The 24,257-nt window shown below is 52.3% G+C and overlaps 1 protein-coding gene across 3 annotated transcripts in view; it reads left to right on the forward strand.

Moving 5' to 3' along the window:
- Window positions 1–24,257, forward strand: part of GALT (galactose-1-phosphate uridylyltransferase) — a 53,932-nt gene that overhangs the window by 15,063 nt on the left and 14,612 nt on the right. Inside the window, exons 10-12 of one of the 3 annotated variants that reach the window (XR_013232962.1) lie at window positions 1,067–1,221; window positions 13,938–14,152; window positions 19,096–19,336. Coding sequence is in view for 1 of the 3 variants with exons in the window: in XM_077346595.1 (XP_077202710.1) it covers window positions 1,067–1,221; window positions 2,112–2,231 (275 nt within the window). In the remaining 2 variants the exon portion in view is untranslated. Of the gene's footprint in view, window positions 1–1,066; window positions 1,222–2,111; window positions 3,078–13,937; window positions 14,153–19,095; window positions 19,337–24,257 lie in introns of those variants that run through there. The other 2 variants (XR_013232961.1, XM_077346595.1) reach the window with 2 other exon arrangements.

The following is a 24,257-nucleotide window of genomic DNA, read 5'->3' on the forward strand; positions in this document are numbered from 1 at the left end:
ACTGGACTTATTCCCATTCTCCTTCTCCTTCTGCGGAGGAAGTCCTTCCAAGGTGGGGGCCTCAGAGTCACGGTCATGCCTGCGGTGCCGCCTCTAGTCTCGTTCTCACCTCATCCTGGGGCTTCTCGCTCCTTGACGCCTCCCGCCCCTCTCTCTCTCTCGTATTATTTCTGGCCTCTTGGGACGACTGGAAACAGGACAGGCCATTACTTGGGGCAGATTCTCTCTCCCCCCTCCCCCCTTAAATGCCGTGATGCACAGTTTGGGGTTGCTGCTCCCAGGGGTCCATTGATTTGCTCTGGCTGGTCTGCCAGCTGCAGGTGCACAGATGTGCGAAATCCGAGCTCGCTTGCTCATGTCTCGGTGGTGTCCCCACCAAACCGTTTAACATGTTCGGTGTGGGATTTCCTGTGAGCAGAAGTGCCTGGTGGTCCCCAATGCGGCTTCCAGGTTGTTAATGTGAGCAACAAACCCCCCCCCCCCCCAAGCCCGTACCACCTGTTCGGTTTCATCTGCTCCGGCCGCCTTTGGGTTTCTGGGCCTAATTCCAGGAGCCGGTTCTGTCAAAGCTCTAAAGCAGGGGCAGTCAAACTGCGGCCCTCCAGATGTCCATGGACTACAATTCCCATGAGCCCCTGCCAGCATTCGCTGGCAGGGGCTCATGGAAATTGTAGTCCATGGACATCTGGAGGGCCGCAGTTTGACTACCCCTGTACTAAAAGGTTGGGGGCCAGAGACATTGTCCCTCTAATGTGCACATCTTCCTGGACACCTGGGGAGATATTTTTCCTGGTCTGTGACCGTTGTGAGCAAGGCCTGGACTGGGGAGTGCCCCCTTCCCTTTGCCTTTTCGAGAAAGTCATGCTCCCACCCCACCCCAAGTATCCCAGCCCACCCTGGCTTGAGACTTTGACACTGCCATGTCTGTTCCCTCCCCGTCCTCGTTCTTGTATCCTGCCTGCTCTGGATTTCTTTCCAGTCCTGTGTGTCTGCTCCTGTCCCACTCCTTCTCTCTTGCCTGGCTGCCCGGTGGTGGCCCCTTCTGACCGTCTCCTGTTTCTGGCAGGGGCCCCGACAGGGCCGTACCTGAATGCCGACTGCAGCCACTGGCAGCTGCACGCCCATTACTACCCGCCCTTGCTGCGCTCGGCCACCGTCCGCAAATTCATGGTTGGCTATGAAATGCTGGCCCAGGCTCAGAGGGACCTGACGCCAGAGCAGGTGAGCGGGGCTAGGTTGGGGGGGGGGAATGACTGCATGGAACCTTGCAGGGATGTCACAGTTGTCCTCATGTATTCTGTACGGCACTTGGTCCAGATGAAATCTGTTGACGGATAGAAGCACAAAAAGAAAAGAAATTCAAAATTGAAAAAGACACCAGCATTTCACTGTATGCTAGGACAGCACAGCGGAAAACAAGTTTAACAGGTTTTTATACCTCAGCAGTATGTATACAAGGTTCAAATTTGACACTGAATATGCCTCTTGTGGTGCAGAGTGGTAAGGCAGCAGACATGCAGTCTGAAGCTCTGCCCATGAGACTGGGAGTTCAATCCCAGCAGCCGGCTCAAGGTCGACTCAGCCTTCCATCCTTCCGAGGTCGGTAAAATGAGTACCCAGCTTGTTGCTGGGGGGTAAACGGTAATGACTGGAGAAGGGAATGGCAAACCACCCCGTACTGAGTCTGCCATGAAAACGCTAGAGGGCGTCACCCCCAGAATCAGACATGACCTGGTGCTTTTACCTTATGCAAAAATTAAAAGTTAACATTTTAAAAATATTACTATTTATACTCCTCTAAGGAATGTCTTGTCGATCCTTAAGTATTTTGGACGTGATGTACCTGGGCGCAATATTAGGCCCCTGGTATGAGAGCTGAGGCTCTACCTTTCCCCAGGAGGAATTTAATTCTTCCTCTTCCATCCAACCGGGAGGGCTCTCTAGAAGGCCTGCCTGCCTGCTAGCCCCTTCCATAGACATGTGGGTCAGAGAGTGCAGGGGAAGCAGAAGAGTTTGCAGAAGTGAGGAAGGGGAGGTAGAAAAGGAGGCAAGCCAGAGGCCTCTGGGGCAGGGCCCTGCCAGGTCTTATCAGCTCTACTCTCTCCCTGCAGGCTGCCGAGCGCCTGAGAAACCTGCCCGAGGAGCACTATCGGCTGAACCGGAGGGAGCCTCGTGGGGTTGGGGCGGCTGGGCCCCACGGTGATTCCTCCAGGTCGACCTCCTCCCTCTGAATCACCCCTGAGAAGGGCTTCTCTGTCATTTGCGAGGGGCAGTCATCGAGGGCTGCTGGACTGGCCATTGAGGCTGAGCTGGAGAGCTCCCTGCAGTGCAGAATCCAGGAGCTCTTGGGGGGGCGGGCAGAGCCCCCCATTGGACCTCTCTGGAACCTGCTGGTGCCTCTCTTGGATTCCAGCAGCAGTTCCTTCAAGCTGCAAGTCTATTCCTATGTGCTCCTGGGAGGTAAACTACTTTCCCCTGAGTCTTGGAACAAGGGCTCTGCAGATCTGTGAGTCTCAGGCCTCCTTGCCAGATAAAAATCACTTTAGGGCGGGCATGTGAGGAAGAAAATGGCCACAGGTCCTTGCTTTTGAAATGCCTGGGCGGCCAATGCAACTGCTAACTTAGTGAGAATGGAGGTGGCTCTGGGGAGATCTGCCTCTCCCCATGTACACTCCTGGCACGTGCCTGAGCTGCAAGCCAGCATATTTCCCTTCCTGCCTGCCCAGGGGAAGAGGACTCCCCTGTTTCCCAGCCTGACTATGGCTGTTTGCAGCTCCTCCAGGCTCTGAAGAGTCTTCTCGCCCCCTGAGTGATACTGGCTCTGCCGGGTTCATGAAGACCTCACAGGTCTGCAGAAGGCACACTGCAAATGGTCGGGGAGGCTGCTTGGTTGGTGCAGGAGGCCCTTTGCATCATGGTGGGGCCTGATCCTGGATTTGTCTTCTTTCTGAGCCTGCAAGAGAGTGGAGAGGAGCAGAGAGGCCTGCGGTTGAGGCTGGGACTTTGTCCCCGGTGTTGCTATTTTCTTCCTTTCTTTCCTAATCCAAATCTGATTAAATTAAAAAAAAAGAAATGAAGCGCTGTTTGTGGGCTGCCTTGCCTTGTTGCCGGTCCTTGGTGCAGACGGGGAAGAGGCCAAGGGGCCGAGCCCAGTCTGTCCCACCTGCCACGGAGCCCCTTTGTCGAAGGGGCGAGTCCTTGGGAGTGCCTGCGTTTCTCCCTGCCCCTCCCTGCTCTGCTTCCCCTTCGCACAAAGAAAGGCACTCAGGGCAATATAGCACATATGATCAGCCGTACAATAAAGCAGAATTACAAAATTAGGCGGCAGGGCATAGGAACAGTATGCTGTAGACCAGGGGTAGTCAAACTGCGGCCCTCCAGATGTCCATGGACTACAATTCCCAGAAGCCGCTGCCAGCATTCGCTGGCAGGGGCTTCTGGGAATTGTAGTCCATGGAAATCTGGAGGGCCACAGTTTGACTACCCCTGCTGCAGACTATAAAACAGCACAGCACAAACAAAAACGGGTTACAAATTTAGAGCAGGGGGTGCAACAGTAGATCGGAGCCCGTGGGCAAAGCAATGGAAACGCTTGAATTTTACAGGCTTTCACTGTGGCCCTGCTGCCTTTCCGAAAAGGCAGTCCTGAGCATTTCTGGCGGAATGATCCTCGTATGGGAGTTTTCGTGGCTGTTGAACGGGAGGTGAGAGTAAAACAGGCATTTCCACAGGGCGGCCTCGTTTGTCTGCAGTAGGAGAGAATTGAGTGGGGGCACATCTCGGAGACCCACAGGAGGCTCCGGGTGTCAGTCCAAGCCCCTTGCATCAGACAGAAAGACAACTGTGGATCTTGCCCATTTGCAGCGTGCTGAGTTCGCAGCTGACAAGGGGCCTGTGGTGGGAGAGAGGATGGCCATTGGCCTAGAAGCTGGAAGGTGGCTTCCCTGTTCTCCGTGAGCATCTTCCATGTTTCCTCAAAGTTTTCAGGTCTTTGCCGTCGGGTCCTTGGATGCATTCCACTGGGTGTTTCTCAGTCTGTGCCCCCCCCCCCTCACTTGTGACGTTTCCAGAGCTGCAAGTCCCAGGCGGAAACAGCCTTGCCTCTCACCCCCCAGCTGTGTCCGTAGAAAACACGGCATACCCAAATGCATGGCATACAGGCCCAACATATTACATCATGTAGTATAATACTATGCTAGGGGCCAAGTCCGTTGCATTCAGGAATACAGTGGGCACTAGATTGGGGTGGAAGAACTCTGCACACGGCTTTTCCCTTCCCCCAGGACCTGGACAGGCACCTGGCAGGGAACTCACCGGCAGGGGCAGCTCTCACATGGCAGGGATCTGCAGCCTCCGAGCCTCGGAAGGAAGTGCAAAGAGGAGGGGTGGTCAGGGGTGGGGGATGGAAGGTGATTGGCTGGCTGCTGGACAGACAGGCAAGCTGGTTGGAGGAGGAGGCACTTAGGGGTGGGACAGCCGCCCTGAGTGGGTGTTAAGCGCTGAGTGGCACTTAAGCCATGAGACCAGCTCCTCCTCCCTTTCCAGAAATATATTATGGGGAACAGGTAATGTTGACAAATCCATGAATGCCAATTAACTCAACAGAGAAAACAGTCTTTGCACTTCTGCTTTCCCTGTTGAAGGAGAGCTTTTTTCCGGCCTCTGCCCTGGACTTCCAGGGTGGCCTCTCAGCCAAGAGCCAACCAAGGCCGGCGCTGCTGAACTGCCGTGATCTGACGTCACTGGGCTACTCGGAGGCTGGCAGAAGGAGCCCCCAAGCGCAGCTCTTCCTCACAAGCGGGCTCCTGGCATGCCAAATGCCCCTGGCTCTTCTGGAGACCTGGTCCTACTGGGGCAACATGGCTTTCTTTGCCCTTTGCCCTGCGTAAAGGGGGTAGATTGGAAGAAGCGGCCCGGGCAATTTGGGAGAGCAGACGTGCCATGAGCACCCTTCTGTCTCTGCACCAACCTGCCATCTGCCCTATCTCGCAAGATTGTTATTTATTTCTCCTCCGGCATGTGTGTGATGCAGCCAGGCGAGAAACATGCTGTTGTCCGCCCTGCGTCCTGGCCCTAATACTCTCGCAGGTGGCCCTTTGCCGTGCTAGCCAGGGGCCCGCCCTGCTTCCCCTCTGGGGGCTGAGGGGCCCGGGCTGTCCAGGTTGAGCCACTCTCAAGGAAAGCACCGGGAAGCCAAGGCGGAGGTGGACAGCAGAGAGGCACAGCCGCCAGCCCAAAGCAATTGTGGCCAATTAGCTGCCTCCGGCCCCCGACCCCGGAGCGGTTCCACGCTCCTCTCCGCCAACGTGTCCAAGGCGGCTGGCCCAGCGCCAGCACCCGCTGCTCTTGAGCGCTGTTAACACGGTGTATTTAGAAGTCATCTGGCTCCTAATGGGAGTCACAGTTTTATTTCTCTCGCTCTCCCTCTGCATCTAAATTGTCAAATTTATTTTGAAAGGCCCATTTGTAATTAATCTTTACACCGCCTAAAGGAATTGAGATTCTGCTCCCGCCTCCAGCCCGCCTGAAACAGATGCCATGTGTGAGCCCCCCCCCCCCGAGGGTGCGGAAAAGACAGTTTTGTGGTTGGAAACACGGGGGGGGGGGGGCGGAGGACATCTTCCTTCTCCGTTCAGACTCCGGTTCCGTCCTGACCTTGGAGAAGACCTTGCAGGGACTGAGCCTGCAGGCTGGGGAAGGAATCCTCCAGCACTGACGGCCCAGGTCTCCTCGGGGGCGGCAGGAAGGCATGCAGGGTGGAGTTTTATGCCCGTGGAAATATCGTCTCTGGGATTGGGGCCAGCTGCCTTTGAAAAGATTGCTGTTGACGTAGAAACTGGAGCCTTCAGAACGGCTCATCTCCCCGCAGATGTCACATCCGACAAATTCGGAGAGCTTGTGTTTCTCTAAAGATCGATGCGCTTTCAGCCTTGGCTTTCTCTGTACTTTAAAATTCATAATATATCATCATCATCATACATAAATAAAAGTTAAAGTTGCAGCAGCACAACCAGCAACGACCCCTGGCTAGCGGGCTGGAGCCAGAGGTCATTTCCAGTGACCAGTGTGGGAATCGTAGAGCCCTGAGTCAGGGGAAGCCCTTGGCCCTGCAGAGGAACTGGCTGGCCACTGTGGAGGGCAGGATGGTGGACTAGGTGGACTGTCAGTGGTCCGACCCAGCAGGGCTCTTCGGAGGTTCTTAGGAAGGCCTCGGCCTCTCTGCCCTGTTGTTGACTGTCCAGAGGAACTGGTTGGCCACTGGGTGAGAGAAGATGCTGGACTGGATGGACACCTGGCCTGATCCAGCAGGGCTCTCCTGATGTCCTGGGACCTCTGCCACTGAGCCACACTCCCCCCTGCCCTGGCTGCATCTTGAAATGTGACTTCTGGGAGATGGGGGGATCTGAATCTGGGACCTGCAGGGGGAGGGAGGAAGGGCCAAAACCCCACCCTCTTTCTTCAATGGAAATCAATGGCTTGATCCTAAAGGTAAAGGACCCTGTGCAAGCACCGGGTCATGTCTGACCCTTGGGGTGACGCCCTCCAGCGTTTTCTTGGCAGACTCAATACGGGGTGGTTTGCCAGTGCCTTCTCCAGTCATTACCCTTTACCCCCCAGCAAGCAAGCTGGGTACTCATTTTACCGACCTCGGAAGGATGGAAGGCTGAGTCAACCTTGAGCCGGCTGCTGGGATCGAACTCCCAGCCTCATGGGCAGAGCTTCAGACCGCATGTCTGCTGCATTACCACTCTGCGCCACAAGAGGCTCTTGGCTTGATCCTACCCTGGCCTAAATCTTCCATTTCCGCAGCCTGAAGGGTTGGGGGAAAGTAGAGACAGCCTGATCCCACCCTGTGAATGTCTGCAGGGAGGGAATTTGAAAGTAAGGGCATCTTGCCAGTCCAGCAGCAAGCTTCTCACCCCCAGTCGGGGCACCCAGAGAAAAAGGCCTTTGTGGAATTGCTTAAAGCCAGATGGGAGGTCAGAGAGCTTAATGCTGGACAGCCCCATCCCAGCCTGTTTGGAATGCTGACTTCAAGCTGGGTCATCAGGAAGGCAGTAATGGCTGACTCTCTTTCCTAATCATGTTTGGCCCTGCCAGCTAGCTGCCTCCCCTGTCCGATCCCAGTGGTTGTCCAGGATCCTTTTCAAGGCCAGAGCTACACCCAACAGTTGCCAGGTGCAGGCTGGGAAACTCCAGGGAATCTGGGGGGGGGAGTGCCTGGGGAGGACAGGGGCCTCTCAGAGCCCCCCCCCCTCCAAAGCTGCCAGTATCTCCAGGGGAAGAGCTGGAATTGTGGGGGATTCCCAGGCCCCTCCTGGAGGCTGGCATCCCAAACAGAAAGAAGAAGAAGAGTTGGTTCTTATATGCCGCTTTTCCCTACCCAAAGGAGGCTCAAAGCGGCTTACAGTCGCCTTCCCATTCCTCTCCCCACAACAGACACCCTGGGAGGGAGGGGAGGCTGAGAGAGCCCTGATATTACTGAAGAAGAAGAGTTGGTTCTTATATGCCGCTTTTCCCTACCCGAAGGAGGCTCAAAGCGGCTTATAGTCGCCTTCCCTTTCCTCTCCCTACAACAGACACCCTGTGAGGTGGGTAAGGCTGAGAGAGCCCTGAGATTCCTCCTCAGTCAGAACAGTTCTATCAGTGCCGTGGCGAGCCCAAGGTCACCCAGCTGGCTGCATGTGGGGGAGCGCAGAATCGAACCCGGCATGCCAGATTAGAAGTCCACAATCCTAACCACTACACCAAGCTGGCTCTCCTGAATGCAAGCAGAGCTTAAATGACGGATGACTTATAGTTTGCCTGTCCCCACCCCTCATCCCGCTGGGCGTGGATTAGATAGTTTAAGTCAAATGCAACCTGCAAAGTGGGGGCACTGCCGGGAGGGTTAGACCACAGAAAAGCCGGCTGAAGTCTAAAAGAGCGGAAGGAAACCTGAAACAAAGCAGAAGCCATTTGAACTTGCTGTAAGGAATTGTGCAGAACAGGGATAGCCAGACTGTGGCTTGCCAGATGTCCAGGGACTACAGTTACCATGAGCCCCTGCCAGCGAGCCACAGTGTGGCCACCGCCAGTGTAGAAGCGACATTTCATAGGCCACAACTCAGTTATATGGGTCACCGTTCCTGTCCCTGGACCAAAGCAACTTTCTGAACCAGGGGTAGTCAAACTGCGGCGCTCCAGATGTCCATGGACTACAATTCCCATGAGCCCCTGCCAGCATTCGCTGGCAGGGGCTCATGGGAATTGTAGTCCATGGACATCTGGAGCGCCGCAGTTTGACTACCGCTGTGTGTTAGCTGTGCCTTGTGCATCGTTTAAATCATAGGTGAACCGGCACGGGTGACATTTCTGTTGCAGTACTTCACGGGCAGCCAAATATCTAGGGCTTCTTCCCGCTTTTATGTTCCCGTACGCAGAGATCATGTTCCTAGAGGGAAGGATGCGAACGCCAGGTGGGTCTTGGCTCAGGAGGCAAAAACACATGCATCAGAAAAGCAAACATTTGCATGAAATTGTCCCCTGCGAAGATCTCTCCGTGCGGCTTTCATGCTAATGCTGTCTGCGTGGGGAAATTGTGACGGCTGAGGCAATCAATCCGCCGGGCCTGTGCGCGCCAGCTGCCTCCTGAGCGATGCGCACAAAATATCTTGCAAATAACTCATGCAGGCGGTGGCACGCTTGTTTATTTAAAGACCTCCTGCGCCTCTGATCTGGAAAGGACGCCAAAGGGTAAAGAGCTGCATGGACGGGGCCTGGTTTCCGAGGGTGGGCGTGCTGGACTGCGGAAGAGCAGCTGGATCCCAGTCCAGAGGGCATCAAGGCGGTCGAGGTGTAAACCTTTGAGAGTCCAGGGATGCCAGCCTCCAGGTGGGACCTGGAGATCTTCCAGAATCACAGCTCCTTTGCGAGACCAGTTCCCCTGGGGAAAATGGCTGCCGTGGTATTGTTCCCCACACTGGGGGTCTCTGCCCTCCCAAGGGTCTACCCCCAAGTTGCCAGGAATGGCACCCCAAGCCACCCCTCCCCATACCCACACAAGTGGCCACGGGGGCCTTGGCAGACGGAGGGTCTCTTTGTCAGCCATGAGCTCTGAGGGGACTGGGACTGGCCCAAGGTCTCCCAGCTGACTGCATGTGGTGGAGATGGAGGAGGAGGAGGAGTCCAACCCGGTTCTTCAGATTGCAAGCTGTCTCTCTCAGCCACTGGACCAAGCTGGCTCTCAAGATTTGAGGATTACGGGAGTTCTATTCTGCTCAGGGTGGAGCTGCGCTTCACTGCAGGGGAAAGAAACTAGAGGGGACATCCTGGGAGGGCTTTCCATTTGGGAAGGGGCACAGGGGGCCCACCCACTGGGAGCCCAAGAAGAGTGCTATAAGCAAGCGTAGAAGAATCTACCTTGAATAAAATGTCCTTCAAGGTGCCCCTGGACTCATCGTTGAGCTGCTTCAGATTCTGTCAAGGCTCAAGGGGGTGGCAGGTTCCAGTGGGTGAGCGAGATGGTTGGGAGTGTCCTGCATAGTGCAAGGGGTTGGACTAGATGACCCAGGAGGTCCCTTCCAACTCTAGGATTCTAGGATTCTATCAAGATCAACGTAGCCACCCACCTGCGATCACAGATTCCGAGAGCTGGAAGGGCATAGGGTTGCCAATTTTGGGTTGGGAGATTCCTGGAGATTCCCTGGGCGGAGCCTGAGGAGAAGAGGGTGGGGGGTCACAGCAAGGGGTGGGGCCTAAGAGCCCGCCCTCCAAAGCAGCCAATGGCTGCAGTGGAGCGGATCTCGGTCATTTGCAGGTCAGTTGCATTTTTGGGACATCTCCTGGCCCACTGGGAGGGTTTTCAGTGGACGGCTGCCCTGGCTCAACGTGGAGACCTCCAGAGGAGGAGGGGAGCCCATGGAGTTCACCCTCTGAAGTAGCCGTTTTATCCTGGGCAATTTTTTTCCTCTGGAGAACAGCTGTAATTCTGGGAGATCTCCATGCTCCACCTGGAGGCTGGCACCCCTTGAAGGTTTTCTGCATGCCAAGGTCTCATGCCCTGGCTGAGGGGCTGCACGTTCAGGTGCCCCCATCAATCCCCCCCCCCCTCTACAGGCAGTCACGCTTCCAGCTGTCCTGCTTAGAGCATCCCTCTCTCCTCAGCGCTGCATTTCCACAGGGCCAAAGGGGCCATTGATCCAGAGGACAGAACAGGGGACTCAAAGTAGCCCAGGGCCACATGCGGCCAAGCAAAGGGAATTGCCTGTCAACCTGTCTTTGCTGAATCACCACTGTGTCCCAGCACAGTTATTGAGGGGGCAAAACCTTCCTGAGTTAAAACAATTCTTGGCTGTCTGGTGGATGGATCGCCACGCAGTAAAACGAACTGCGGTTGGACATGGCTGAAGTCAGTTCCCAGCTCCCCGTTCCTAGTGAGAGCCAGCCTGGCATCGTGGTTAAGATTGATGGCTTCTAATCCAGCCATCTGGGTTTGATTCCCAGCTCCTCCATGTCCAGCAAGCTGGGTAGCCTTGGGCTAGTCACAGTCCTCTTGGAGTTTTTCTCACAGAGCAGTTACATCAGAGCTCTCTCACCCCTCCCCACCTCACAGGGTGTCACACGACTGCTCTTCTCACAGATATGAAGCCGGGCCAGTCTTAGTCTGACCAGGGCCTACCTTGCAGGATTGTTGTGACAACAAAATGAAAATGCAGCCACTCACTGGCTTCTTGGAGGCTATTTGAAGGAGAGATTCCCTAAAATTTCTTCGACATGGAAGATGGGGGCTAAACAGTGACCCCGACTGGTCCCGAGATGCCAAGCCCGGCGTGGAGCAGGTGCTGAGGAGATGGTCCTGTGAACAGCCTGCCTCTGGGCGTGTCTTCCGGCTCCTGCTGCTGGGCCCAGAGGGATTGTCCGTGGCTCCTGGCCTTGAAGCAGGCTGCCTTGTTTTCTTGCTAACAGATTTCATGATGACCAGAGAGCTGGAAAATAGCCCTGTGAAGCGGACGCACATCTGGACAGTGACTGAGTGTGCCTCCTGGGGGGTCTGCCCCCTTTAATGAGAGATGGAGGATGGAGATGGAGCAAATCATTGGACTGCAAAGCCTTGGGGGGGCAGGGGGCTGCTGCAATCCTCTAACACAGGGGTAGTCAACCTGTGGTCCTCCCGATGTTCATGGACTACAATTCCCATGAGCCCCTGCCAGCGACCGCTGGCAGGGGCTCATGGGAATTGTAGTCCATGAACATCTGGAGGACCACAGGTTGACTACCCCTGCTCTACCAGAGCTGTCTGCGGAAGCCATGGCATCCCAAATGCCCCTTCGGTCCCTCTCTCAGTGCTTCTTCCCGGCTTCACTTTCTCCCTCTCTGTCTCTTGCAAATGCAGCCTCTGGAACGGCCTTATCAAGGAGGAAGATGGGGGGGGGGGAGAGGAGGAAGGGGAGCTTTAACCCTTTATCCCATTGGGAAATAAAAAAACACTCCTCCTCTAGAACTGCTTGAGGGGGGGGATACCCATACCAATAGGCTTCTCGAGGCAGCTTGGAGGTGACTAGAAGATTTCCACCCCTGGGGTAGGAAATATCTTGAGATCAGGGGAGCTGATCTTGGTCATCTGGAGACCCAGGGTAATGAGTGGGACTTGTAGGGAGGAAGGTGCTCCGTGGGGGCCTTCAGCCAGTGAGCAAACCTCGGAGGAGGAGGAAAGCGTGGGCCCAAAGTCATTCAGGGTGGTGGGGACTGTGAGGCACTCCAGAGGGATCTGTTGAGGCTGGGCGAGTGGGCGTCCAGGGGGAAATGAGGGCATAGGTGGGCAAGGGCAAAGTCTTGCACTCTGGAGCCCAAACCCCCAACTATAAATATGTGTCCAAACTGGAGCTAACTGACCAGGCGAGAGATCTTGGAGTCATTCATGGTGGGGAACTCCCTGAAGAGGTTCTTGGGGGACAACCATGGGGAGCTTCTGGAGTCCTTGCTTTGCGGATGGGCCTCCTGAGGGGCCTGGAGTTTTGGCCGCTGTGTGACACAGACTGGATGGGCCATTGGCCTGATCCGGCAGGGCTTCTCTTGTGTTCTTATGCTAAAGATGCCCTCTCTCAACCCAGCTCTGCTCTCCTCCAGGAAACAGCTCTCTTGGCGTTTGCAAAAGAAAAGGGGATTAAAAGAGACAGGAATGTGCAGGGAAGCCCTTTGCCAGTCCATCTGCATTGGCCCCAAGAATCCGAATCTGCCAGGGCCCACCCCCATTTCCCAGCATGGGGCCTGTCTGGGGACCTTGGCCCCATCCTCTCTGCATTTATGTTGCTTTGGGGGATGCTTTGACACTTCTTCGATAAAATTGAAAGGGTACAGAGGAGAGCGACGAAGATGATCTGGGGCCAAGGGACCAAGCCCTATGAAGATAGGTTGAGGGACTTGGGAATGTTCAGCCTGGAGAAAAGGAGGTTGAGAGGGGACATGATAGCCCTCTTTAAGTATTTGAAAGGTTGTCACTTGGAGGAGGGCAGGATGCTGTTTCTGCTGGCTGCAGAGGAGAGGACACGCAGTAATGGGTTCAAACTTCAAGTACAACGATATAGGCTAGATATCAGGAAAAAGTTTTTCACAGTCAGAGTAGTTCAGCAGTGGAATAGGCTGCCTAAGGAGGTGGTGAGCTCCCCCTCACTGGCAGTCTTCAAGCAAAGGTTGGATACACACTTTTCTTGGATGCTTTAGGATGCTTAGGGCTAATCCTGCGTTGAGCAGGGGGTTGGACTAGATGGCCTGTATGGCCCCTTCCAACTCTATGATTCTATGATTCCCACCAGTGAGGCATCTCCTGGCTAGCTGCTTGTCGGCTGGGGTACCTTGTGTGTGTGGCTGGCGAACTTAACATGAATCTTTGCGTGAAGTTTGCGGTTGTTTTCTTCAGGTCTTTTCCATCCCTTTCCCCCCAAGGACAGGGGAAGCAGCAGCGCTGGGTGTGCAGAACTGTGTCAATCCAGATTGTAATAATTACCCAGCAAACCGTTGGTAACGAACCCCATCATCTTTTCCTGCACGCACAGTTAGCGCTGATTTAATAGGCCAGCGGCTCCTTCCGTGGGCTTGGGCAGGATCGGCATCTGGAGCGGTGAACGGAACCCGCAATAAGTCAAGCAGGATTAAACTTTACGGCCACCGTATTTAACAACGAGACACTTTCCCCAATCAATCAGAGCGAGCGGAATGGCAAATATCAAGGCAGGATCCATATTGCTTAATTAAACAGCCGCTAATGAGCACCGTGGTTGTTGGGCTGTGACTGAGAACAAGAATTATTCAGATGGCGGAGGCTGGAGAACGTCTCTGGAAGGAGCTGAACGGGGAGCCGCAAACGTGGCCGCCTCAAGCCCGAAGGAAAGTGGCTCCTGCATTCACACATGACACAAAACTGCTTTATGCTGAACCAGACCATCCACCCATCAGGGTCAGAATTGCCTGCTCAGACTGGCAGCAGCTCTGCGGGGTCGCAGGCAAAGGCCTCTCCCATCACCTGTGGCCTGGTCCTTCTCCCTGGAATTGCCAGGTATTGAACCTGGCTCCCTGTGCATACCAAACAGATCCATCAAGGTCAGAATTGCCTACTCAGACTGGCAGCAGCTCTCCGGGGTCGCAGGCAAAGGCCTCTCCCATCACCTGTGGCCCGGTCCTTCTCCCTGGAATTGCCAGGTATTGAACCTGGCTCCCTGTGCATACCAAACAGATCCATCAAGGTCAGAATTGCCTACTCAGACTGGCAGCAGCTCTCCGGGGTCACAGGCAAAGGCCTCTCCCATCACCTGTGGCCTGGTCCTTCCCCCTGGAATTGCCAGGTATTGAACTGAGCTCCTTCTGCATACCAAACAGATGGTTCGTGTCCACTAGGAAGGACAGGACTCCCAGCTTCTAAGTTCTCAGGCCACATCTCTGTGTCTCCTCCTATCTGGCAGGTGGTTATCATGTGCATCTTGTGCATCTCTGGGGAAGGATCCCCTCGCCAGCTGACTACCCCTCCCTGTCCTCACGGCGCTCCTTTGAAGATAGCGTGTCCAAGAGGAGAGTAAAGGTACATCCTACGGCCTCCCCACCAATCTTGGATTCTCCTCCTACTCTCCTTACCAAAGCAGGCTGTCTGACAACGACTCTGTTTAAACTAACTGAATGGGTGAGTTTTATTGTGATTTTGTTTTATATAGAGATAGAGATAGAGATATAGAGATAACTATCGTATGGTTTTATTGTTCATATTGTTGGAAGCCGCTCTGGGATGCCTGACTCAACAGGGGCAGCCTATAAATGAAATCAAACAAACACAGTGGATGTCTATGTAGCACCAAGAACAACTACCAGCATTAAAGGTTATAAAGCATTTATTAAAAAGTTCATAAGCATCCTTTCAGCACAGCGCCAGATTGAGCTAGGGATTCAAAAGAAAAGGGTAAAAGCGTAATTCCTCCATCCCACCCTCTGTACCTGCCCTGTCAGTTGTTAAATATAAGGCAGGCTTCTTGGCTTTGAAGTTCCCCAGGTGTTCTGTAAGGGTTCCATTACCTTTAAGCCTCTTTCAGGTGTGCAGGCCAACACATGGCCATGTCCACCTCCCACAGACCTCCATTAAAAGTTCTGCCTGCCTGGATGGTCTACATTGACACAGGATCAAGATGTAGGATCACTTCAGCTGGGCACCTATGTCCATCTGCATCTGAACAGCAAGGTCCGAATCCAGAGGCACCTTAAAGAACAAGATTTCCAAGGGAGCAGAAGAAAAAGAGCTGGTTTTTGTACCCCGTTTATTTCCTCCTTAAGGATTCTCTAAGAAGCCTACAATCTCCTTCCGTTCCTCTCTCCACAACAGGCACCTTGGGAGGCAGGTGGGTCTGAGAGAGTTCTGAGAGAACTGTGACTAGGTAGGGCACTTTTGGGGAGCTTACTGATGCATTGGCATCACTCAGAAGTGAAGTTGGCATGTCAGAGATCGGGAGGGGGCTCTGTCTTGTGGGCAAAACTATGGAAGAATTTGCTTCAAACCATAGAGTTTTGCCCCCAAATTATGTATGCCCTGATGACCCTGGTGTGTGAGTGTCCTTCGTGGATGATGTAGAATCATAGAATCCTAGAGTTGGAAGGGGCCATACAGGCCATCTAGTCCAACCCCCTGCTCAACGCAGGATCAGCCCAGAGCATCCTAAAGCATCCAAGAAAAGTGTGTATCCAACCTTTGCTTGAAGACTGTCCACATGTCTCATTCAATAGCGACAGTCTTCTGGCCTGGGGTGAGTTTTGAGGGGTGAGGTGCATCTGGAAAGTGGGGGACCCCCACCTGGGCCAGTAGACCTCGCAACCGCTAATGGTGACTGGTCCAAGGTGGCCCAGTAGACTTCAAGGGGAAGCAGTGGGTAATCAACCTCAGTTCTCCAGTTTAGGGTCTGCTGCTCTTAACTATGACACCCCACTGGTACGAGCTTTTGGGAATCCTGACTCCCCTTGTCAGATACCTAAGCTATGACTCTTGAGCGTTTATCCCCTGAGGGTTTTGTTGGCCTTTGAGGTGCTCCTGGGCTTGAATCCTGGGTGGGAATGCCCCAGAGGCAGTTAGCTCAGATGCGTCCCTCCCCCTAAATCCATGGCCACTTTGCAGTAATATATGAGAATCATCATTGTGGTGAATTTGAGCAAGGCTGCGGTGAAGAACCGTAGTCCATGAGAGAGGAAGAGAGAGGAGGGCATTGGGGAAAGGTGGAGTCAGCGCTCTCAGGCCCCATTGTCCCGCAGAATTGAACGTTCCACCTCGTTTTAAAAAAAAAGACCCAAGCCATCCCCATCTCGGCCATCCCAGAACAAAGATTAAAAGGTAGGCAAAAAACCGACTTAATGGTTTCATCAGGATGACTAAAAAGCCTCTGCGAGGAAGGAGAAAGCTAAGATGTCTAGGAATGATTGTCCATTTATTATCTTTTATTCCCCTTTTTGCTCTGCCACAAATGGGCTCCCTGAGAGGCTTGCTCCAATCAAGCGCTAATAAAATGATGCTTAAATTTAAGTGCAAAAAGATTCTTTTCAAGGGGGGGAGGGTGTCGTGCCTGACTGCTTCCCTCCCTTCTCATGACAGCTCGTGGACTACCGTTCCCATGAGCCCCTGCCAGCATATGCTGGCAGGGGCTCATGGGAATGGTAGTCCACAGACATCTGGAGAGCCACAGTTTGGCCATCCCTGACTCAGGTCCAAATCCCAGCTCTGCCACGGCTGCTTGCTGGGTGACCTTGGGACTGTTCCCCTCTCTCACCCTAGCTTCTGTCCCAGGTCAGGCAGGCCCTGGGGCAAGAGGAAAGAGGCAGAGTTAATCCAAAAGCAGTCTGGGATGAAGGCCCAGCTATGCAAAAGGCCAAGGGTCAAACCAAAAGGGCAACTCCAAAGCGTGCAAGCTGGATCACCGTCCAGAAGGTCAAAGCGTGCAAAAATGTCTCCATCATGCACTCGCCCTTTCCGGCTGCATTGATTCAGGGTCATCCAGGGACAGATGCAAGTCAATAACCGGCAGAGTCATCCGGGGACACGTGCCTCAATCGAGTCCACCCAATTCCTGCAGTGACCACAACTGGCCACTTGAGGGGCAGTGTGGTGGAGGGGTTAAAGAGCAGTGCCCACTAATCCTGAGAACCGGATCTGATCCCCCGCTCCTGCACATGCAGCCAGCTGGGGGACCTTGGGCCGGGCACAGTTCTCTTAGGGCTGTTCGCAGAGCAGTTCTGTCAGAGCTCCAAGGGTTGGGGCTGGCTTCCTCCATCTCATCCGAGGAGGGGTTGGCAGCCGGGCCCACAGAAGCCTGCCTCACAGGGCTGTTGTGAAATGGAGGATGGGGAACTAAAGCATGCTGCGCTGGGTTCCGTGGCTGAAGGTTGGGGGGGGGGAAAGGAGTGGAGATGACAGGTGTGGTGTCGTGTAGTGCTTAGAGTGCTGGACTGGGGCCTGGGAGGCCCAGGTTCATTTCTCCCCTCCTGCCCCTCCCCCACACTGGGTTCAGGAGCCCACCAGGGTCCGCTTGCATTCATGTGCAAGGAGGTGTTTTCCAACCAGACTTGGATGTTGTTTCAGGTCCCCCCAAATGCCATTTGACTGGATCTTTTGGGTCAGGTTTTGGGGACAGAGGCTGGGATCGGGCTGCCCTGACTGACATGTGTAGAAGCTGCCTGAGACTCCATCAGAGACCCTCAGCAGACCCCAGAGCTCCACAAGGAGAGCTTCCTTTTGAGTAGGAATGGCAGGCCCCGGGGGGGGGGGCGCTGCAGATCCCCTGATTTTACAGCTCCTCTCCGGGTGACGGAAATCAGTTCCCTGTGTTGCAGGGCGGGCTCCATAGCATTCTACTCCACGGAGCTCCCTCCATGCCCCAAAGCCCGCCCACTCCTGGCTCCGCCCCCAAAGTCTCCGGGTCTTTCCCAGCCCAGAGCTGGCAACCCTGTTTCCAAGAAAATTGCTGCCGTGTCTGTGATTCGCTGCCAAGCTGGTGATTGCTAGGTTCTGGGAAGCTGAATTGGCTCTCTAAAGCCAGGGCTCTTCGGACAATGGAGGCTCTTTCTCACCAATTATAAGTTGCAAGAGGGCAAGGCCAAGCAGAGATCTGCCTCTCCCTGTGGATCCTTTTCATCTCTGGCATGAGAGGAAGCGGAGAAGGGATTAAATAACCGTGACATGGACTTTGCGCAGGGGTAGCCGTTCAGCCACTGCATCCCGAACAACAAAGGCTCTGAATGCACCTTAAAGAAGAACAGATTGATTGTGGCATAAAATGGCTCAAACAACTCGTTAGACTTTAAGCTTCCCAAAGAGACCTTGTTGTTATTTAAACTTCTGAGGGCCTGGAAGCAGGGATCTCTTTCTTCATTACAGCCTTATTTCCTTGTGATTCTGTTGTTTTTTTTTAATTGTAGAGGGCAGCCATGTAGGTTTGCAGCCAGCTTGGTGTAGCGGTTAAGATCTGGTGAGCCCATTTCATTCCCCGCTCCTCCTCCACATGCAACCAGCTGGGTGACCTTGGGCCAGTCACAGAGCAGTTCTCCCAGTGCTCCTTCAGCCCCACCTACTCACAGGGAGTGTGTTGTGGGGGGAGGAAGGGAAGGTGACTGTAAGATGCTTTGAGACTCCTTTTGGGTAGAGGGAAGTGGCATCTAAGAACCAGCTCTTCTTCTTCTTCCTCAGTAATCTCAGGGCTCTCTCAGCCTCCCCTCGTTCACAGGGTGTCTGTTGTGGGGAGAGGAAAGGGAAAGCGATTGGAAGCCGCTTTGAGCCTCCTTTGGGTAGAGAAAAGTGGCATATAAGAACCAATTCTTCTTCTTCTTCTTCTTCTTCTTCTTCTTCTTCTTCTTCTTCTTCTTTTATTACTACTACTACTACTACTACTACTACTACTAATACTACTAATACTAATACTAATACTAATACTAATACTAATACTAATACTAATACTAATACTAATACTAATACTAATACTAATGCCTGGAGGATGGCAGCATTTCTCCAAGTAATTCACCAGGAAAACAACTTACTCCAAGCCTCCCAAACTCGGTGAATGAAAATGGGTGCTTTTGTTTTATGTTCTCGAGAGCCAGGAGGAAGCCCTGTGGCTAGGAAGGAGCTGATGGGGAGAAATGTTTCTGTGAGATGTGGCGGCATGCCCCGAAAAGATTTTGCTCACTGTCCCAAGTGTGTTTGATGCTACAATTTCGTTCTGATTAATTTCTTCTATTTGACCCAATGGGGGGAAAAAAGAAAAGAAACAGAGATCAGGTAATTCTAAAAAAGGTACCAGCTAAAATGTTTAATCTCTCCCAGTCTTCGGTCCAAAGGCAACAATCCTATCAAAATTCTCATAAAATAAGAATTTATGATTCCTCCCCATCCCTTTTTGTGCACCCCCTGGAGGGAAACTCAATTACTGGCCAGAAAATTGCACAAGCTTATCAGAGTTAGTTAAAGCTCACTGTAAATCAATCATTTAATTAACACTTACAAGGAGAGATTACAACCGCACCCCAAATGAGTCTGGGGTATTTCCCAGCGGGGTCCTATTTCCGAAGGAATTCTGAAATTGCCTTCTTTTTTGTCATGAGATGAAAAACCAGAGAGTATGACAATACCAGAATGAAATGCGCTCTTCCAGTGGCACGCGGCGTCCGAAAGAGGCATTGTGACAGCAGCTCCCTCTTATGGGACATCTTTCATCCTGGAAGAAGCGAATTCCACAAGACCGACTGACTATTTTCTGGGAGCAGCAGGGAAGCAAAAGTGCTTTTGTTCACATCCAGTGGCTTCTGTAAAACAGCTGAAGTGGTAAAGTATGGAGTGGCCCATTCTGGGCTGGGGGGAACTCCTGGAGATTGGGGGGGGGGGGGCGTGGGAGGGGGGGATGCTGTGCGTGTGGCGAGGTGCTGAGGCCCAGTGGGAGACCATCTGCACTGCAGGTTAGCAGGACTGAGGTCCAATCCCTGGCATCCCCCGTTTAAGTTAGAAAATAAGAACATAAGAGAAGCCCTGTTGGATGTGGCCAATGGTCCCTCTCCGTGTGTTACACAGGGGCCAAAACCCCAGCAGGATCAGGACTCCAGCAGCCCTCCCACTGTTGCCCCCCAAGCACCAAGGAGACAGTGCCCCCTCTATCCTTCATGGCTAATTGCCACTGATGGGGCTCTGCTCCAGACGTTTCTCCCCTCCCCTCCCCTCTTGAAGCGCTCTGTGCTTGTAGACTCCACTATTTCCTGCAGCCATGAGTTCCATGTGTTAATGACTCTTTGGACACCCTTTGGTCTGTTTTTAAGCTTCCTGCTCCTTAATTTCACAGAGTGCCCATGAGTTCTTGTACTGTGAGAAAGGGAGACAAGTACTTCTTTCTCTACCTTCTCTATCCCATGTATAACTTTGCAAACCTCAATCATTGTACCCCTCAGTTTCCTCAAACTAAAAAGCCCCAACCTCCTTAACCGTTCTTTAGGATGCTTAGGGCTGATCCTTCATTGAGCAGGGGGTTGGACTAGATGGCCTCTATGGCCCCTTCCAACTCTATGATTCTGTGATTCTGTGAAAGGGGAGGAGTTCGTAGTCCAGAGCTCTGCAACATGGAATAAAGAGAATACAACCAGTCCTGAAGAGGACAAGGAGGTTGACCACAATAGGGAGCCTCTGCAGGCAGTTCGGAAAAAGACTGAACGGCGAAGGGCGAGACAGTTCTCGGGGCCTTTGGAGCTCCAGAATAGATTTCAGGCCCTTGCAGAGGAGGTGCAAGGGTCAACAAAGGAAGAGGTCCCAAAACAAACTCTAAGACAAAGGGAAGAGGCCATGGGGACAGAAGGAAATGGAGTTGAGAAGAAAAAAAAAAAGGAGAGTATTGGTAATTGGAGACTCCCTGCTAAGAGGAATGGATCGCCATGTGGCTGGGCCCGACCCCCTAACCCGAGAGGTGTGTTGCTTGCCAGGGGCGAAAATTAAAGATGTTTCAGAAAGGCTGCCCAAACTCCTCAAATCTACGGATCGCTACCCATTTGTGATGGTCCATGTGGGAACGAATGACATGTCCCTGAATACCATCGCTCCTATTAAAAAAGACTATCAAGATCTGGGGAGGAAGCTCAAGCAAATGGGGGCACAAGTGGTATTCTCTTCAATCTTGCCTGTCAAGGGAAGAGGAATGCGTCGGGAGAGGAAGATAATGGAGGTGAATCACTGGCTGCGTAGTTGGTGCCAGCAGGAGAGATTTGGTTTCTGGGACCATGGGATAGGCTTTCTTGAGGAAGGCCTACTAGCACCTGATGGACTGCACTTATCGAAACTGGGGAAGAATGTGTTTGGCAGGAACCTGGGGAGATTCATCAGGAGAGCTTTAAACTAAAGCCACTAGGGGAAGGAGACGATCAACATAGGGAGTGTATGGAAGGAAAACTATCGGAGGCAGCCCAACCGGCAAGGCCAGCTCATAGGGAACCAAAAGTAAAAGGATTCAGATGTCTTTATACTAACGCCCGAAGCATGGGCAATAAAAAGGAAGAGCTGGAACTTCTCATGCTGATGGAAAGGTATGATCTAGTAGGCATCACAGAAACTTGGTGGAATGATTCTCATGACTGGAATGTAATGGTGGATGGATATGAACTGTTCAGAAAAAACAGAATAGATCGAAGAGGTGGAGGAGTGGCACTGTATGTGAGGAAAGGGCTTACCTGTCAGGAAATTCTAGTGGAGGAGAGCATATCTACAGTGGAAAGCATCTGGGTGAAAATAAGCGAGGGGAAAACAAACAGTGTGGTGGTTGGTGTCTGCTACCGACCGCCTGACCAACGAGAGGATGTGGATGCTGCACTTTGTGAGCAGCTTGAGAAAATATCCAAACGGCAGGACCTTGTCATCATGGGTGACTTCAATTTCCCAGATGTGTGCTGGGAAACAAACTCTGCGAAGCGTCCTCAGTCATGCAAGTTTCTGACCTGCCTGGCTGACAATTTCATTTATCAAATGGTAGATGAACCCACAAGAGGTTCAGCCATACTGGACTTAATACTGACCAACAGGCAAGAGTTGGTGGATGAGGTGAAGGAGGTGGGGACCCTAGGGGGAAGTGACCATGTCCTCATAGAATTCCTTTTGAGATGGGGAGCCAAGGAAGCTTGTAGCCAGACGCGGATGTTGGATTTTCGTAGGGCAAACTTTAATAAACTCAGAGACATGATGAGTGTCATACCATGGACGAGAATGCTGGAAGGGAAGGGAGCATGTGAAGGGTGGGCGCTACTCAAACAAGAGCTATTGCATGCTCAATCAATGACTATTCCAGAAATACGAAAACACTGCAGGAGCTCTAAGAAGCCTATTTGGATGAACAGAGAACTTCAAGAGGAACTAAGAAAGAAAAGGAAAATGTTCAGGAAATGGAGGGAAGGACAGAGCTCTAAAGAAGAGTACCTACAGGTTACTAGGCACTGTAGATCAATCATCAGAAAGGCCAAATCTGAGAGTGAGCTAAGATTGGCCAGGGAAGCCCACTGTAACAAGAAAAGATTTTTCAGTTACGTGAGGAGCAAACGTAAAGTAAAGGAGGCAATAGGCCCGCTGTTGGGTGCGGATGGACAAACTCTAACGAAAGATGCAGAGAAAGCAGAAAGGCTTAGTGCCTATTTTACATCTGTTTTTTCCCACAGGTCAAAATGTTTAGGCACATCTAGAGATGGCTGTAGCCAAAGGATAGTGTCTGGGTGGCAGGTTAACATGGATAGAGAGGTTGTCGAGAGGCATTTAGCTGCACTGGATGAGTTCAAATCCCCTGGTCCAGATGAAATGCACCCGAGAGTACTCAAAGAACTTTCCAGAGAACTTGCACAGCCCTTGTCCATCATCTTCGGAAACTCTTTAAGGACTGGAGATGTCCCGGAGGACTGGAAAAGAGCAAACGTTATTCCGATCTTCAAAAAAGGGAGGAAGGATGACCCGGGAAACTACAGACCAGTGAGTCTGACCTCCGTTGTGGGGAAGATAATGGAACAGATATTAAAGGGAGTGATCTGCAAACATCTGGTGGATAATTTGGTGATCCAAGGAAGTCAGCATGGATTTGTCTCCAACAGGTCCTGCCAGACCAACCTAGTTTCCTTTTTTGACCAAGTAACAGGTTTGCTGGATCGAGGAAATTCGGTTGATGTCATTTACTTGGATTTTAGTAAAGCTTTTGACAAGGTTCCCCATGATGTTCTGATGGATAAGTTGAAGGACTGCAATCTGGATTTTCAGATAGTTAGGTGGATAGGGAATTGGTTAGAGAACCGCACTCAAAGAGTTGTTGTCAATGGTGTTTCATCAGACTGGAGAGAGGTGAGTAGCGGGGTACCTCAGGGCTCGGTGCTCGGCCCGGTACTTTTTAACATATTTATTAATGATCTAGATGAGGAGGTGGAGGGACTACTCATCAAGTTTGCAGATGACACCAAATTGGGAGGACTGGCAAATACTCCGGAAGATAGAGACAGAGTTCAACGAGATCTGAACACAATGGAAAAATGGGCAAATGAGAACAAGATGCAATTTAATAAAGATAAGTGTAAAGTTCTGCATCTGGGTCAGAAAAATGAAAAGCATGCCTACTGGATGGGGGATACGCTTCTAGGTAGCACTGTGTGTGAACGAGACCTTGGGGTACTTGTGGATTGTAAACTAAACATGAGCAGGCAGTGTGATGCAGCGGTAAAAAAGGCAAATGCCATTTTGGGTTGTATCAACAGAGGCATCACATCAAAATCACAAGATGTCATAGTCCCATTGTATACGGCACTGGTCAGACCACACCTGGAGTACTGTGTGCAGTTCTGGAGGCCTCACTTCAAGAAGGACATCGATAAAATTGAAAGGGTACAGAGGAGAGCGACGAAGATGATCTGGGGCCAAGGGACCAAGCCCTATGAAGATAGGTTGAGGGACTTGGGAATGTTCAGCCTGGAGAAAAGGAGGTTGAGAGGGGACATGATAGCCCTCTTTAAGTATTTGAAAGGTTGTCACTTGGAGGAGGGCAGGATGCTGTTTCTGCTGGCTGCAGAGGAAAGGACACGCAGTAATGGGTTTAAACTTCAAGTACAACGATATAGGCTAGATATCAGGAAAAAGTTTTTCACAGTCAGAGTAGTTCAGCAGTGGAATAGGCTGCCTAAGGAGGTGGTGAGCGCCCCCTCACTGGAAGTCTTCAAGCAAAGGTTGGATGCACACTTTTCTTGGATGCTTTAGGATGCTTAGGGCTAATCCTGCGTTGAGCAGGGGGTTGGACTAGATGGCCTGTATGGCCCCTTCCAACTCTATGATTCTATGATTCTATGATTCTATGATTCTATGATTCTATGATTCTATGATTCATAGGGAAGGTGTCCCATCCCCTTTCTAGCAGGACAGTTCTGCTCTGGCCTGCAGGCCCTGTCCCAACCTGCCCTCTGAGGTTTTTGCAAGAACTGGAGAAGCTTCTCTGTCTTTCTCTGTCTCTCTCTCTCTGTCTCTGGTAACCCACCTGGGTAGGAATTGCCAGTGGGGAGGGTCAAGACTCTTAGTTTCCCTTCCAAGTTCTGAGGCCCTGCCTCTGTGTCTCCCAGTGTCCAGAACCTAGGAGGTCACCACAGGCACAGTTGACTGTCTTTTGCACCCCTGCAGAAAATCGTAGCTTTACTGGGTGGACTCCATTTGAAATAATATGGATTTAGTGATTCAAATTCTCAGCATACAAAGTTAAAATAATCAATTGAGCCAAAATACC

Source organism: Paroedura picta, chromosome 7 (assembly GCF_049243985.1).
Source record: "Paroedura picta isolate Pp20150507F chromosome 7, Ppicta_v3.0, whole genome shotgun sequence".
In the NCBI taxonomy this organism is placed as follows: domain Eukaryota; kingdom Metazoa; phylum Chordata; class Lepidosauria; order Squamata; family Gekkonidae; genus Paroedura; species Paroedura picta.